The following is a 16183-nucleotide window of genomic DNA, read 5'->3' on the forward strand; positions in this document are numbered from 1 at the left end:
GGCGTTTATGCAAATGTACATCCCTTTCTCTAATTTTCCGCTCGTGTGTGTAATATGCATTGAAATAGCCGTTTAACAGTTCTGACAAATGTTACGGCCAGGTGGGCTGATTGTAGACCAAAATTTACAAGTACCGGTAATTAAAAAGTTTAAAATGGAAAAGGTTGGTGAGAAAAGTAATAGGGAATTCAGTACTTGATTGAGTTTCTGAAGTGGTCTTCTGCAGGATTTTTGACAGTGCAGCTGTTCAGAAGCCACAAATCTGCTTCGGCTGGGTCATCTGAGAAAAAGAGAAAAAAAAACAAGATTTCATTGTTCACACATTATTTAGTTAGGTTATGATGAAATATTTAAAAAAAAAAAATAGACATTCCACATTATGCAGACACTTTGGTCCTGCGCCATTCTAGTCTATGGAGAAAGGTAAGGCCTTGGATGTGTGACTTCCCACTATTTTTATGAAAGTTGTTTTTTTCCTCAATAGTTTCCTTTTTTTTTTCCAGAACATCAACTGAAACTCATGCATTAAGGAAGACACTACTATCTGAATCAGTGGTTCTTAACCTGGGTTCGATCGAACCCTAGGGGTCCAGTGAGTCGGTCTCAGGGGTTCGGCAGAGCCTCCACTGCGGAGGGCCGAACACACCTGAATGTCGTGTAAATTCGTGATAACACATATCCGAACTGGTTTTGCAAAGGCAAGAGCAGAAGTCACTGATTTGCTGGTATCTCATTTGTTGTAAGTTCATGCAAGATTGAAAAAAAAAAACATTAACACAACTGAAACCAGGCTAGGTACAGCTCCTACATCATAACATGCTTTGACAACAGAAACCATAACAGCCAATCATGAGTTCCAAAGTTTGCCATTCAGTTTTCTTGATCAGTATGGCAAAGTTACTTGCAATGACTCAGCATGTAAGTATGCTTATCCTTCAACAACTCTATGAAGCGCTGTGATTAGGAAATCCCTGGAAAGTTGGATTTGCATAACATTTGCATAGGTATAGGGGTGTAGCCAATGGCAAAGGAGTGATTTGCTCAGTTTTTGCATATCATGGCCATCAGGCAATTATGTGAAGTGTTGTTACTGCAGATGTACGCAAAAAACTGTTGACTTATCTGATGAAGAAAACCCCTTAGGGTTAAGACAAGCATCCTGAAATTTGTGAGCATGTCTGTACTTTAAAAACTTGGTTGAGAATTATTGAACAAAGAGGACCTGGAGAGATCAAGTGATATGAATGGTAGTATGAGCTATGATATGAAACTACATTATTGAACCTGTATTATTTTTGGTCTTCAGTTTACTACAATTTAGACAGCTATCGGTTTTATTTTGTACTATTAATTTATTACAAATAATCCCAATTCAGAGTGAGTTGTCGGTGTATTATAATGATAAATTATGTTTTGTACAGTGACAACAAAAGATTAAAAATGTTATGTATCACAAGAACTAGTGGTATCAGTTACATAGTATCGGTGAGCACGCAGGAGTTATACTTGCAGCCTGTGTATATACACGGCAATAACATAAATCACAACTTAATTCCATTTGGACCCAAAGATGAACTCTTTGATTTATATTGTAATATATGGGAAATATTACATCTGACCCCAACAGCTGACCCCCTCAAAGAAATTGAGTATTTCAGTAAAAGAGAGATTGCAGTTGAACCCAGGCAGTGAAAATAACATGACCTTTCCCTGTGTGTCCATGTGCTTTGACTCTGTGTTTGTATGAGAGTTATTCATACAGTGTACGTCTGTGTGTTATTCACAAATGTGACCTGTGCGCGTGTATGTGTGTGTGTGTGTCTGCACCATGTACCCAAGGTCATAACACATTTCAATCACACACTCACTATGGAGATTAGGAGAAAGGGTCAGTGTTAGGGGTGAATTTGTGAAAGCGACATACAGATTGGTGGACAAAAAGCTGGGGTTAAAAGCCAGTGCATTCATTCAGAGAGCAAAATAACTAACAAATATGTAAACAACACGATGCCACAAGTGAGCAAGTAGTTACCATCCAAATACAAGCCAAGAAAAACGAAAAATGGACTAGTGCATTCTGTGCTGTAAATCTGTTATTGATTTACCCACAGGTGTGTGAAGCACCCCGCAGAGGTAGAGATGAGGCTCAGCTGGAGTGTCAGAGAGCACCAATGCACACACCAAAAAACACATCTAACAAACTGGCAATAAGATAATTTCCCAAAACTCCAAGTATGCGAATGTGCACAGCATACAAACAGGAAGTGTAAACTGAGTGATTTGCTCTCATTAAGTAGACAGCTGTTGCTATCGGTAAAATATCATCTGTTTTTTTTCTAAAAGTAACTAAGAAAGTATTCTATGTTGTTTAACTGTGTCAAAACATCTTCTAAGACTTCAGCACGTCTGGCACACCAAACGGTCTTGTCTGAAGTGTGAAACAATAGAATGATGCTGCTTATGAGCACTATGCAGTTCCCATGGGGATTATTCTATACAACCTTCTTGGGTTTTCAGACCGTCCAGGGAAGTTGAGAGTAGTCAGATCTTATAAAGTGATGTTAGAAAGAGATCTCTGGAGATTCGACTTTCAGAGTACGAGGCCCTTTGATACAGACTTCTTTAATTGCCACTCTTGATTATGGATCCATATCATGTACTATAACCCAGGTTTCTTTATCAACTCAATTCATACGCTTCCTTGCAGACGTGTAGACCTACTTTACAAAGTTGTTTACATTTTTTTCTTTTGTGGCTCCAATAGGGCCAAGAACCTAAATTACAAAATTAAAACATGAATAGATGTTCCAAAATCTTGCAGGCAAAATGCATGTCCTGTATTGTTAGTCAACTGTGCTAATTTGTCTGTATTCCTGAAGACCTAACGTATGTAAATGCCAAAAGGTGAGTTTCATAAATAACTACCATTTGTGTTAAGTGCTCGTGCACTTATTTGTTTGCACACATGATGCCACATCATTTTAAGCTAGAATGCTAATTAATACTATCCGTAAACCTCATGTGAAGATGGTTTGTGCTGAGTAACGTACCCACTACAGTTTATGTAACATGTACTCATGATTGCATACATGCGAGATGCATGGCATCAATGCTTTAGAATCCTCTTAGTTCTAAATGGGTTTTTTTTGTGGCCGCCATATCCAATTACAATTCTGTTTTCACTTATCTACAGATTTTGTCAGTCACTATCGCCTGCAAATAGTGGGTGTCCACTCATAAGCTATAACTCAATTTTCAAAAACATTAATTTGTCTGTTTAGTTATATAGACTTGCAGTATTTCTATTTTTAAACAGCCAAAATGTCTAGAAGAGCTACAGAATTTAATTCTGTGCACCACTGGCAATTCTGACGACTGTACCGGACTTAACTGCTATATATTTCTGATTTCCCTAAGCTTTCTGCTCCAGAAACACTAATCTGTGTTTTTTGGTCCGTGTAATGTTTCCATTTCAGCAGAACAGATCCAAACGGCCCGAGAGTTTGTCTAGCCAATATTTTGGCGCACAGCGGGGTTCGAATGATAGCGTTCACACTTGATCGAACAAACCATACACTGAGAAATAGCACCAGAGTTCATTTTATCCAAAACAAACCTGTCAAGTGTGAAAATGTTTTGCTTGAATTTAGTATAAATTTGATGAGATATTACTTTTGCAGGGGGCTGTGAGAGAGAGAACATCAAATGGTTTTGGGGGAGCCTTACTTCATGTTTTACTTGTTGCAAGATGTTAAATATGTGATGCTCATCTTATGCAATTATGGAAATACAGCATATCTTCTAAGGAGCAACTTAAAAGAGCTAAAAGCCACCATGATGAGACGAAAACACCACAAGTATAACAACACAGTATCTCTGACTCCCTTTGAAGCATTTACCTCTGGTAGACAACATTGAAAGGTAAAGGCCACTGCCAAAACCCCGTGGTGCGTGCGTGTGTGTGTGTGTGTCCACGCACACATGCAAATGTATGCTCGAGAGACACAGAAGATGCAGACAGCGGCCAGCCTGGGGCTCAATACAATGCTCGTGAGCTTCACACACACATACTGTATCATGACCCAGTTTTCCACCCGATCCCCCACACATTGCCTCACGCACGCGCACACCAACACATTTGTGTTGTCATTTCTGTCTTGTTCCCTCCCATCCTTTCCATCCCATATCTCAATGCTGGCCTCCCGGCACGGCCCCTCTTATCTACTATCTTCACACACAAGGCAACACACACACACGACACAGAGAGGACATGCTGACCTTGGGATGCAATGCCATAGAGGGTTATAGGAACCAGCATGCTGGTGCAAAGGGTAGCTTTGGGGTGAATAGACACACTTGACTGAGCTAACAAGGCCTGTCTGGCCTTATTGGCTAACCAGACTGCTGGATGCCAGGATGGCTCAGTGGACAGGTGCACTGAAAGGCAGTGTGGGGGAGTGACCGCAGTGCTCTGCATCAAGACGACTTGGTGACTTTTACTCAAATATAAATGGTTCTTGGATGGTAAATGAGCATTTGCTTGTATCAAGCTTTCCCACCTTCAGGGCACTCAAAGCGCTTTAACGCTCTCCTCATTCACCTACGAATGGCGTGGCATTAGGAGCAACTGCGGGCTCAATATATTGCTCAAGGACATTGACATGATCACAGGGGGTCAGGATTGAACCTACCGTATTTTCCGCACTATAAGGCGCACCTATAAACCTCCAATTTTCTCAAAAGCTGACAGTGCGCCTTATAATCAGGTGCCTTATATATGGACCAATATTGAGCCACTACAGCAGACGTGTCCAAAGTCCAGCCCGCAGGCCAAATGTATATATATGGACAAAGTTTTAAAATGGGCCATTCATTGAAGGTGCGCCTTATAATCCGGTGCGCCTTATATATGGACAAAGTTTTAAAATGGGCCATTCATTGAAGGTGCGCCTTATAATCCGGTGTGCCTTATAGTGCGGAAAATACGGTACTTTAAGCCCACCATTACAAAGAAAGAGGATGGACAATAATTAATTTCATTAAATTATGACGTATACCAGAGCTAACATGACCCGTACTAGTGTGCACAAATCAAAATACAAATTACTTTCAACATGTGCATGTATATTTAAAGATATATGGGCCAAGTGTACAGTACGTGCGTGCACATGAGCCTTACTGACGTGGCAAATTTGTATGGGCCTTAGAGGATTAACGAGTTTCACCTCCAATCAAGTCACACACAAATAGACACAGATACACACACACTATCACAAACACACTTACACACACGACACACACAGGGGGGCCTGGGGGTTTGGCGGTTGGTCTATCCGTCTAGAAGGGTGAGCAGCCACTCAGGCATGGATGATAATGCAATCAACTGTCATTAGAGGGACTGAATACACGCACACAGGGCACAAATGATGCTCTTTCAGCTGTCAGTCATTTGTTCAAAATGACACACAGGCCATTTCGTTGCAGCAATACAAGTTCCCCAAGCAGAGTCTTTACAAGCTGACAATTGTGCACACATTCCCCAGCGCAAATATTTTAAAATGCAGAGGAAAGGCAAAAATAACATTCAAATATTGTTGTGAGGGCACAACATTTTCTCACCAGAAATAAATTATGTATAAATTTATTGTATGTGACATACAAATAACTGCATCTTATTCAGTCATTTTAATTGATTAGTATTTACGAAGGGGCTGAAAATTCAGGTATATTATGCAGGGTGATAATTATGCCTTGTAAAAATATAGCGACAAGGAAAAAAGCAGTTGTGCAATGTGACATGAAAATATTGGAACATCACTGATGGGCTAAATCACCCAGCTCTATCATGCAACATTAAGCTCTTCAGAGAGATGCAGAAAAATTGAGGTCATAAGCTATCACAAAAAACAGCGAGTGAAAACAGACCCTAAAGCCATTTTGGCTCCAAAGAGAGGAGTGCCAAAATTTGATCACATGCTCCATGTTGTGTCCCATGTGGAAACCTCTGTTGGGGCTGCAGACTTGGAAAAATGAAAAGAAAGGGATAAAGCCACCTCCATCAAACTAGAGGCTAGCGAGGTCGAGACTATCGCGAGCAGCTGTCAATAGTGTGTGCAGAGTCGAAACTGGTAAACAGGATCACCAGAGATCTTTGCAGAAAAGACATAGTCCATGCTTAATCTCATGACATAGCTGGGTGGGCGAATGTCAATGTGCATCACTGTGTTTTCGGAAGCCGGCGTGTTCGCTTAGTTGAGCACAGTTGGGGGCATACCAGAGATATCCTACCAAACAGCTTGACAGCATCTTAAAAACAACCATGCACTTGGGGATTGTCTCCAGTTTTTAACTAGCAGTGAGTCCATTACATCTGATCTCATGGTGCTGCAACATCAAACGGGAGGAAAGTGGGCTGAAATGGGGGGGTATTAAAAAAATTGGGTGCAAAGGCCAAGTAAAGAGGGAAAAGTATTGCAAAGTTAGAGTGAGCCACAAGTTTTTACTCTAGCTGTGATGCATAAGACTCAAACGAGGATGTTGCTTAGTTTTATTTAGAGAAAATTTAAAGAACCTTAACAGCGTCACGTTCTTGTCTAGAGCTTCACTCTAACCCACCAAAATCGAATTCACCGCTCCATGTTGAAGTGCCATGTTTTCTTTTAAAAATCTGCACAAACTGAAGCATTCAGATCAGCATTCAGATCAAGATCAGTTTGGCTCAAGGCCTTCAAGTCGAAGCCAATCAACTTGACCTGGCCATTCAAAAAGGCAGCTGCCAGGACGGTATCACATACATGAGACTGTCCAAAGATTTTGGACTTTATTATTATTGTGTCATGAGCGGTAATTTTCTCATTTCCTTTATTTTAAAATCCAAAATAATCACGTGTTCGCCCACGTCATAGAACAAACGGTATTGAACTTTAGAAGTTTCACTTTAAAGTTACTCCAATGTGTTGAAGCATAATAGGTGATTAAATCGGGTTAATTCGAGCTAATGGGCAAGCAATGCTTAGAAAGGAACAGGAATGATGAATGCTGAGTCAAGCCAAGTACTAATTTGGCTGCCAATGAGTACACCTGGGTTCAGCAAATACGTTCCAGCTGACAGGAAAAGACTAGAAACGCTGAAAAACACGCAATAACATTGAAAACTAGAGAGAAGAAAAGAACTCATAGAGCACATATGAGCTCGAAAGATTCCAGTGGTAGTGATAAAAATGTGATAATGGCTTCACTGTGATTTTAAATTCGTATTAACGGTGATTTATTGAGCTGCGTGCACGCAGGGGAAAGAAACGATTTTTGCCACTGCACATCCTACCTTGCATAGAGACAATGATATGAAGCCTCAGTTTCAAGCACTAATTGGGGCCAATCACGAGTCTGCGGCCCAGACAGAAAGCCATTATGGTCATCAGTGCAAGCATGAAAAGATGTTCCACACAGTCAGGGAGACTGTTAAGAGTCAAGGGCAAGAAAGTCAGCATCTAAGGGCAGGAGGAAGGTTAGATAGACAGTCATTTACTTGTGATTTCACTTTTACCGCACATTTCCCCAGAATTATGGAACCTTCAAGATGTCTGCTCAGCAAGTTCACATTTTGCCTCAGTGAAAGAAAATGAAATCAGATCAATGCTGACTAATTAAATATAAAGAGATAGAAATGTAATGCTTGAAGTACCGTAATTTCATGCGAATATAAGACAAATCAGCTAAACTTAGGGGAAAATTAGGGTTTAATAATGATGCCCTACATTTTTGACATAACTGTCATCACAGTTTGTTATTTGCCCTCGGCTATGGCACTTCACTTTCATTAAGAGATGTGCATGCCAGCCGTTGTGTGCGTGTTAAGTGTATTCCAAAAGTCATACATTAGTTTGCAGTAACTATGAAATGGTCTGGATGAGATCCAAAAAAAACATGCAGGTGTGTGTGTTTTCTTCCTTTTCTTCCAGGTTCGACCCCTGGAACACAAAGACAAAGAAAGAGCAGCGTAGAAGCCACCTGTATGTAAAAGCTCACCTGCCCTGGATGAACTGTGGCAGGTGGGGCTAAAGCTTACAATTGAATAAAAGTGAGAGGTAGGTGCTGATGTCAACCTCAACAGGTTTACTCTATACTATACAGTATTATTCTTACTACTATAACCTATTTTATACCATTTTCATAAGAATCTACTGCATATCTGTTATCCTCTCTAAATATCCATCCATCCATCCATCCATCCATCCATCCATCCATTCACCCATTCGTCCATCTGGTTTCAAAGACTTAAGACGCTAAAGGGCAAAGGTTGCTGTATTGTAACTAAACTGTCCACCCTTGACAAACTAGAATATAGAGAAGATTTTGAAAGAGAAAGGAGAGCTTTGTGATCAACATTGAGAGCACAAATTGTTCAATCTCTAGACCACACACGCAACCACGCACATTGTCACACATCTCCGTGGAATAAGAGTTCAGTTAAAAAGCAATTTTCTTTGACTTGCCACTGTGGCTAATAACCCTTCCGATATTTACGCCTTCATATGTTAAGTAGCCTAATTCGATTAATAGTGATATGAGGCCTTTATCCGTCCGTTTTTTTTTACTCATTTCAAAGTGGAATTGAAACAATTTAGGTCATCTGGCCCCATATTCCCACAACCAGGCTGAGGGACATGCAAATCAGATGCAAATGCCACAAAAATGTGGAACTAGTCATGGGCCTGAGTAATAAATACTGAATTTAGCCTCTTGGCATTCCAAAAACAGCCAGTTGGGGTTCAAATGCAAATGGTATGCAAATAGCCCAGATGTAGAGCGCTTTTATTTTTCCTGATGCACTGAGCACACGGGGGCATCCTGATGGCTTCGAAGGCACAGGCCCATAACACGGCCATATGATATCATGGTTTTGAAGCCAGCTCATCGTGCAATCCCCGTGACACATTTGCATTCCTCTTCTGACACTTTCCAAAACGCAATGAGTTGTCCGACTAAACTGAAAGAAAACAGCCTCGAGGTGTGTAAGACATTCAATGAGATGTTAATCAAGAATTTGAGTCCATCAAACATGGAAAAGAGAACGATGAAATCATTTTAAAAAAATAAATAGACGGAAGATTAGAAAGATAAGTGCACAAACAAAGGCAGCTGCAGGACAGCAAACCGGCCCAACTGAGATGCAAATCGGAGGGAAGCCAAATAAAGTTAGAGGAATGAATGGTAATGTCGTTAAAAGCTAAAGATACTGAGGCAAATGAGATGGGGAGAGTTGCTAAAACAACAACTATTGCAAAATTGGCAAGAAAATCTTGAGAACGAGTTCGCAGGACCGATGCTTCAAGCAGTCTTTCTGAAACAGCTTGGAGAAAGTGAGAGGAAAATTTAAACTCGGCATGGGCACTTTGAAATAGGGTTGAGGTAAATATGCAAAGAAAAATTTTGTGTGGTGAAATAATCTAAGGGAAACATATTTTGCAAAGCAGATAAGCTTCAATTGGCAATGTCTTTGCAAATTAAATGCATCATCGTCAAACACACATAGCTTCATCTGCACACACCTGCACATCGACAATGTTGGAAATAATCACTATAATGCATTAAATGTTAACTTTATTTCCTCAAACATACTACCAGATCCAAGTCTGGCTGCCATGCCGATGCATTTGAAACAAACACCCCAAAGCCCTTAATCACAGCCTCCAACCCTCCGTATGAGATTCTGGCCCAAGTGCTTAGCACATGGTGGTAAAAGGAATGTGGATGTTGGCAGAAAAGAGAGATGATTAGAAAGCCTTCTCTTACTCAAATGATGCCAACTCGCACACAAGTGACGTGTCTCTCGCTTTCCTTGCGTATCACCAAGGAAAGCGGATGTATTTTCTGGCTTTGTTCAGCAAAACAGTTTGAATCTTGGGATTATAAGAGATCTGAATGCAGCACCTTTAATTTGAATATCCTATCTAACAAAAGGATATGGGGACAAAAGTCATGTTGTAGAAGACAAGGAAGAAGCAAAAAAAAAAAATGTAATGTGGGAGATTAAAGTAAATTATGAATGCCTGCCGATTAATTAGATTATTATTATTATATTGTTTAAAATCTGGGGCAATCTATCCCTACACTACAACAGTAAATATAAAAGTGCACATAGTTTAAGGGAGGAGAAGCAAATAAGTCACTCATTTCAGAATGAGCCTGATTAGCTAAAAAAAAAAAATTATATTGGATGTTTTTCTCTCCATAAACAAAACCATGCCAACTCAATTTGGAACTGTGTGGTTCATCTGGTCTAAAATCAAGTTGGATTACTGTGTTCAATAAACGTTCTGCACCAAGAGGGAAAGCGAACCATAGCTTGAAAGCACCATGACAGTCGGTCTAACATGTCACAAATACGCAGATGTAATATGCATCATCTCAATATTAGTAAACCCGTTTCAATAGAAAAATCTATGGAGCATCCAGAAGATTCTTAACATACCTCAAAGAGTCTGATACATTGCGGAGAACTTCTAAAGAACACCAAGTAGCTATGGAATATTTAAGTTGCTCGCGTGAGAGCTTCCATGCATCTGAGCATGAATACATTAGTTAGGTGGTGCAGACATGGTTGTATCCCGGAGAATTTGCCTCCAAATGAATAAATCATGACAAAATGAAACAATTTGATGTGTTTTTCGTAGTAAATAATACATGTATCGGGTCACAGTACGTGTTCAATAAGAAATCGCAATGGGGGAAAAAAAAATGTTAACACGAGTGGAAAGCGAGTGTACTGTACTCGCTGCAAATGTACACGTGGTTCACACACCTCGACAGACACCAAAACGCACAGGTACACATTACCCTCGAATAAATTTCAATGACAGCAGATGGCATCAAAATTATTGCATGTCCTGTCACCGTCTTTTCATATGCTAATCTGGCGGCTGTATTCATCTGAATCTCTTTAATGTGTGGTCAGGATCTAAATCAAGCTGCGAATGGATAACAACACACCAAGACAGGAACTCGCCAATGCGTCACCAGACATTGTGAAGAGACAATCTGGTATTTCATGTATTTTTGGAGGCTTTCAAATTAGAAGGACTCAAGTTATAATAATTCATTTACCTATAAAAGGGCATCCCACCTCAAATTTGGCTCACCGTGACATGTTATATGCGAGTACTCATTCTGTCATTCAAACAGCACAGTGGGGGTCCTGCTGTCATCTGTTCCACTCAGCTCATTTGCAGCTGTAAGCCACGCTTCAAGCCATCGCTGATGAAAAGTTGATCGCTCCCCAACCTCAAAGTGAAGGCAGTGACAGCTGTAAAGCCACCTTGGTTCAATGGGAAAATACAACAGAATTGTTGCTAACAAAGCTGATCTAAAAGCAAGAGTTGCCTTTGAACTATGCAAAACCACACCAAAAAATATCAACCACTTCTTTAACACTGCAAGGGAGGGGGAAAAAAAGTTGAGAAGATCAATAGGCCACTTGTCACAGACCAGAGACAAAGTGTCAAATAAGACGACCTCATAGTTTGACCTCGTATGTCCAAGGATTAAGATTTTTAGAACATCACAAGATGTCTTCACTTCTTATTAGTTATGCTTTATAATTAGTTATTTAAGAAAGTGGGAAAGCAAATACCAATCATGTTCTTTGCAACATAAAGACATGACATGAATAGTGAATACCATGCCACCATGTAGAAAAGAAAGAAATTGTAGTGTCTCTACCCAAAAAAAAAAAATGATGCCATTCAGTCATGAGACATTTAGTGGGATGATGTCAGGCATAATTGGCTGCCTCTTTTCTTTTCAGTTTTGTTCAGTTTGGCACCACTGTATCAAAATATTTTTAATGTTGACCCTTATGCAAGTCACAAGATGAAATACACTGGTCTAAAAAAATAGGAGACTCGTGATCAAAATGAAAATGATTAAAGATTGCCACTGCATAACTAATTTCTGAAAATTGAGAGAATAAAGGATTATCAGAGGCCTCCTTTATTAAAAGGAAAATGAAGCTGTACACATTCATGCAGGAAGTTATTATGGGATGGCACTGATGAATTGGGGACAGATATGTCCTTCATATAAGTTAATATTGGTATCTATATAGAATGATTTTTTTTCTCTTCAAAATAAGGACCCTGAGGAAAAAGGTGGAATTTGGGTAACTTAGTTTGAAAATATAATATATAACTTTAAATAGAGGTTTAAAAAAAAAAAAGAAAAAAAATTGTCAAATCTTTTTAAACAGTGTCACACAACCCTAAGCCTTAAAAAAATATAGCTAGAACATAAATAAATTGCCCATTTGAGAATTAGCAAAGCTGCCAGCTCTTATTCAAACTTGAATACTAAGAGGGCAGCTTGGCTAACACCAACATTCATGGCAGTGAGCTATTTTCCACAAGGACAACTGCAGGCATGGTGATTGCTTTGGGTCATGTAATTATCATGAAAAAACAGTTGTGTGTAATTTCTTAAATGGCAACAAAGCCATAGTAGAAAACGAGTATAGTAGTACAAGAGCAATGCATATTTGTAAGTCTACAAAGTCAATGTTTTTATTTTCAATGGAAGCCCTTTTGAGAATAAATATGCGCAGTTCAGCCACAATAAAACACCATTGTGTTTTGAATGCTGGACAAAAATGAAAGCACACACTCGTTCCAGTGTAAACATAAACAAAAACAAGCTCAATTATTATTTGTCAACAAATAGCCAGCCGACAAATGATGGTGCTTAAGGCACGCTCACGAGCTGCTTGCTGTAGATGCTTTAGTCTGGTCAAGCAAGGTCCTGCAAACGTCTCCAATCATTTTTTTCTGCTTAGTGATCAAGGTCACTTTGTCCGACGCAGATTCAAATTAAACCGGCTGCTGAAATCATTCACAGCTTTTAAATCTACTTTATCTAATATCTGTGCTCTCACATGGAAATCTAACACATAGCCAAGTCATTTATATGTATGAAGGAAAGATGAGACAGGGGGGCGTGTAGAATTAATTTATTACAAAACCAATGACATGCCCATACACACAGCAGTAGTGTCACACACTGCAAAATACTTAAATTCTTTAACCTTCCCAACTGCTCTCATATTCCTTTTTTTCCCCCCACAGGTCTTTTATACAGCATATAAACCAGTAAGCCCAAACAGTGTTCAATCGAATGTAGCAATGGCTTCACTTGAGCAGGTGGTCTTACACGAACATGCACACTTTGCTTTCCATTTCAGCAGGTGGTCAACAATTATGCTACTAATGTCTGAAAACTAAACCAGGGGTCATGTTCTAAAACAATACAAAAAGGTAAACGGTAGGTGTGGGGGGGGGGCTTGAAAAAACATTTGTTGCATGCCCTTGAAAACCTCATTGTGGATTTCTTTTGCTTCAAACACATTGGCACTGACTCACCGTCATCCTCGCGTCACATTAATTGCTGACGTCTTTCAAGCGGTAATTTCTTCTTTATGAGAGAAATTACACATTTGTTTTTGTTGAGTAGAGATGACAGGGGCAACAAAAGAGAGGAGAAATTAGTAGAAAGAGAGAGCAAAAAGATCAGCTTTCAATGGAACGGACAAGCTAATTATTCCAAATAAGCGACTAAATGACAACCAGACAAAGAAAATGTCAAAGAATATCGATCTGTTTTTGCTTCTTTCCGGGCGACTGTCAAGCAATCAGTTACATTATTTCCAAATGTGTCCTAAAAAGATGAACAAGCAGCAACAACTTCCAAAAATGTAAAATAAACTAAATTTAGCTGGTGCTGATCCAAAATTATTATTTTTTTCTAAACTTGTTGGGCAATTCTTCCTCTCTGTTGATCCAATGGCTTCAATTTTATACCGTTGCTCAAATCACATTTATGGCATTCCCTTGTGGGTATTTTAAATCCCTGCAGAATGCAGGCAGTTTTCCTGGGATAACAAGGGGTGACTCGCTGGATGACTTCTGTGGGGAATAGGGAATACATCACCAACCACCCAAACCCCTGGCGGTATCTCCTATCGTTTATCCCCATGTTGCTTCATTAGTTGATGGAACGCATTGAAATAAATTAACAATACAGCATATAAATATTGCAAACATTTTGAGAATCTTTTTTTCTATCTATTCTATTGCCTTTTTAGTGTGGGTAACAAGACCAACATCTTTTGGGGAAAGCATTTTCCTCAAATTGTGGTGAATGGCACTGGAGCAGAGCTTATTTTCAGTCTCTATGTTCTGCTATCTCAACTGAAGACGACATCAGAACTGCTCAGGGTGCAGAAACCGACCAATCATGGCAACAACTAATTAACAAATTAATCAATCGTTATTTTTTTATCATAATTAAACACTTGATTAATTCAAAATGTCCAAATTCAGATTCATGTAGTCGTCTTTCAACGCAAACTCGGCATTGAATCAAAATAGGATATTTGCAAACATCTGCTATTATTTTAGAAAACAATCAAATATTGTTTCCTGATTTTCTGTCATGTTATGAACCAAACCAGTAACGGAAATATAATTAATCTTTGAGTATTTTCTGTCTTGTCAAACTGAAATAACGTCCAGATTTTGACAACCGGGCTGGAAATTAAAACATGGTTTTTTTTTTTATCCGATCCATCGATTAATTGATCAAATAATCAACAGATTAATTGATTAAAAAATAAATAATTGGTACTTGCAACCCTAGCTCACTGTAATGTAACCAAAATAGCAGTGCGGTTAATCTACACATTGGTGGATAAGTAGAATCAGTAAAGCAGAGCCGTGATTTATCGTTTCTGTTTTGACTGACATGCTCGCTCATGCAGTCTGAACACTCCATACATCTCTTCTATTTTCATAGTCAGACATTTTCAGCATTTGCTTGCACATGCTGAATTGCAACTGTTTTCAAAAACGTCCAAATATTTTTACCTTCTCAGGCACAAAACTGCTGTTGTCATGTAACCAGAGTGAAAGTGTCACAAATTTTCTCGGTCTCGTCTTCTCAAAAGAAGCAGTTTTCATTACATTTTTGATGTGGTCAAAATTCCTATCCTCAGAGTCATCAATAGATGAGATTGAGCAATGATCCCTCCTTTCCTCGTGCAATCCCACTCTCCCCTTTTCTCCATCCCTATTTCTCTTGAGGGAATTTTAAAAGCAGGCTAGGCTGGGTTACCTAATCCCATTGCTTCTAAAAGGTTCCTGGGTGCTGCAAACATGAGGGTCACCTTGTAGGATCACCCGGACATGCGCACGCACTCACGCACGCATGCACGGGGCTTGAGATCACTCCAATTTCCGAGCATCTAAATGGTTACACTTGACGGCTGGGACTCATGGTTTATTTCTAGGCTTTAGGCGAATTCCAGACTATGGAAAATGTTTGTTTAGAATTTTTTATCTCCACTTCAAGTACAAAATGCAAATTTTTAGCAATGTACATTTCTGTGTTTATGTGAGACTAAAAAAGAAGACATTTTTCAAACGCAGCCACTCAGTAAAGGATAATTAGGCATTCTGTGTGTCTAGGTGACAACTTTAATATTCAAAATGCTTTAACCCTGTCAACAAAAGAATTTGCATATCCATATTTACATATTACCAGCCGCCCCGGCCGTCATATAACTGCTCTCCGCTTTTAGAGTCTTAGTATAAATAGAAGCAAGTGCAAATGTAATGATAAACATTATTTCAGCGGATGCATTTAGCCATTTAGTGCATCCAGTGTCAGCTTCACTTGTCTATTGCTATCATCGCTTTACCTTTAAACCGCTTGAGCTACTACGGCATATAGTCAGGCGTGCGGCTCGCGAGTGTCTACTTCTGTGAGACCGACTGTCGCTTTAAATTTTGCATCTGCCTCTTTCGGCTTGCGACCTTGATCCATTGTCCCGCGGATACATTCTCTCCTGTTTTCCTTACATCGTTTTCCCTTACATCATTGTCCCTCTCCGATCCGGCGATGTGGACTGTGAGACACATATAGGAGCGAGTTAGCGGAAAGACAGTGTGTGCGTTCACACACATCAACTGACAGCTGTCAAAAGCTCACACACACCGCATCACACATTAGCCCTATATCGAAGCGCTTCTCGCTACCTCAAAGTGTATGTCTGTCGAACGGCCAAGTGTGTACGTTTCTAAATGTGAGAGGAGGAGTTAAAGGGAACATTTTAAGGCTTCACTCACTATGACACGGC

General features: G+C 39.6%; 1 protein-coding gene across 4 annotated transcripts in view; it reads right to left on the bottom strand.

Moving 5' to 3' along the window:
• cdkal1 (CDK5 regulatory subunit associated protein 1-like 1) overlaps positions 1–16183 on the bottom strand; it is a 130198-nt gene that overhangs the window by 108972 nt on the left and 5043 nt on the right. For all 4 annotated transcript variants that reach the window (XM_037273761.1, XM_037273762.1, XM_037273759.1 and 1 more), the window contains one exon: positions 196–280. In XM_037273761.1, coding sequence (XP_037129656.1) covers positions 196–280 — 85 coding nt within the window. The remainder of the gene's footprint in view (positions 1–195; positions 281–16183) is intronic.

Source organism: Syngnathus acus, chromosome 16 (assembly GCF_901709675.1).
Source record: "Syngnathus acus chromosome 16, fSynAcu1.2, whole genome shotgun sequence".
Taxonomy (NCBI): Eukaryota; Metazoa; Chordata; class Actinopteri; order Syngnathiformes; family Syngnathidae; genus Syngnathus; species Syngnathus acus.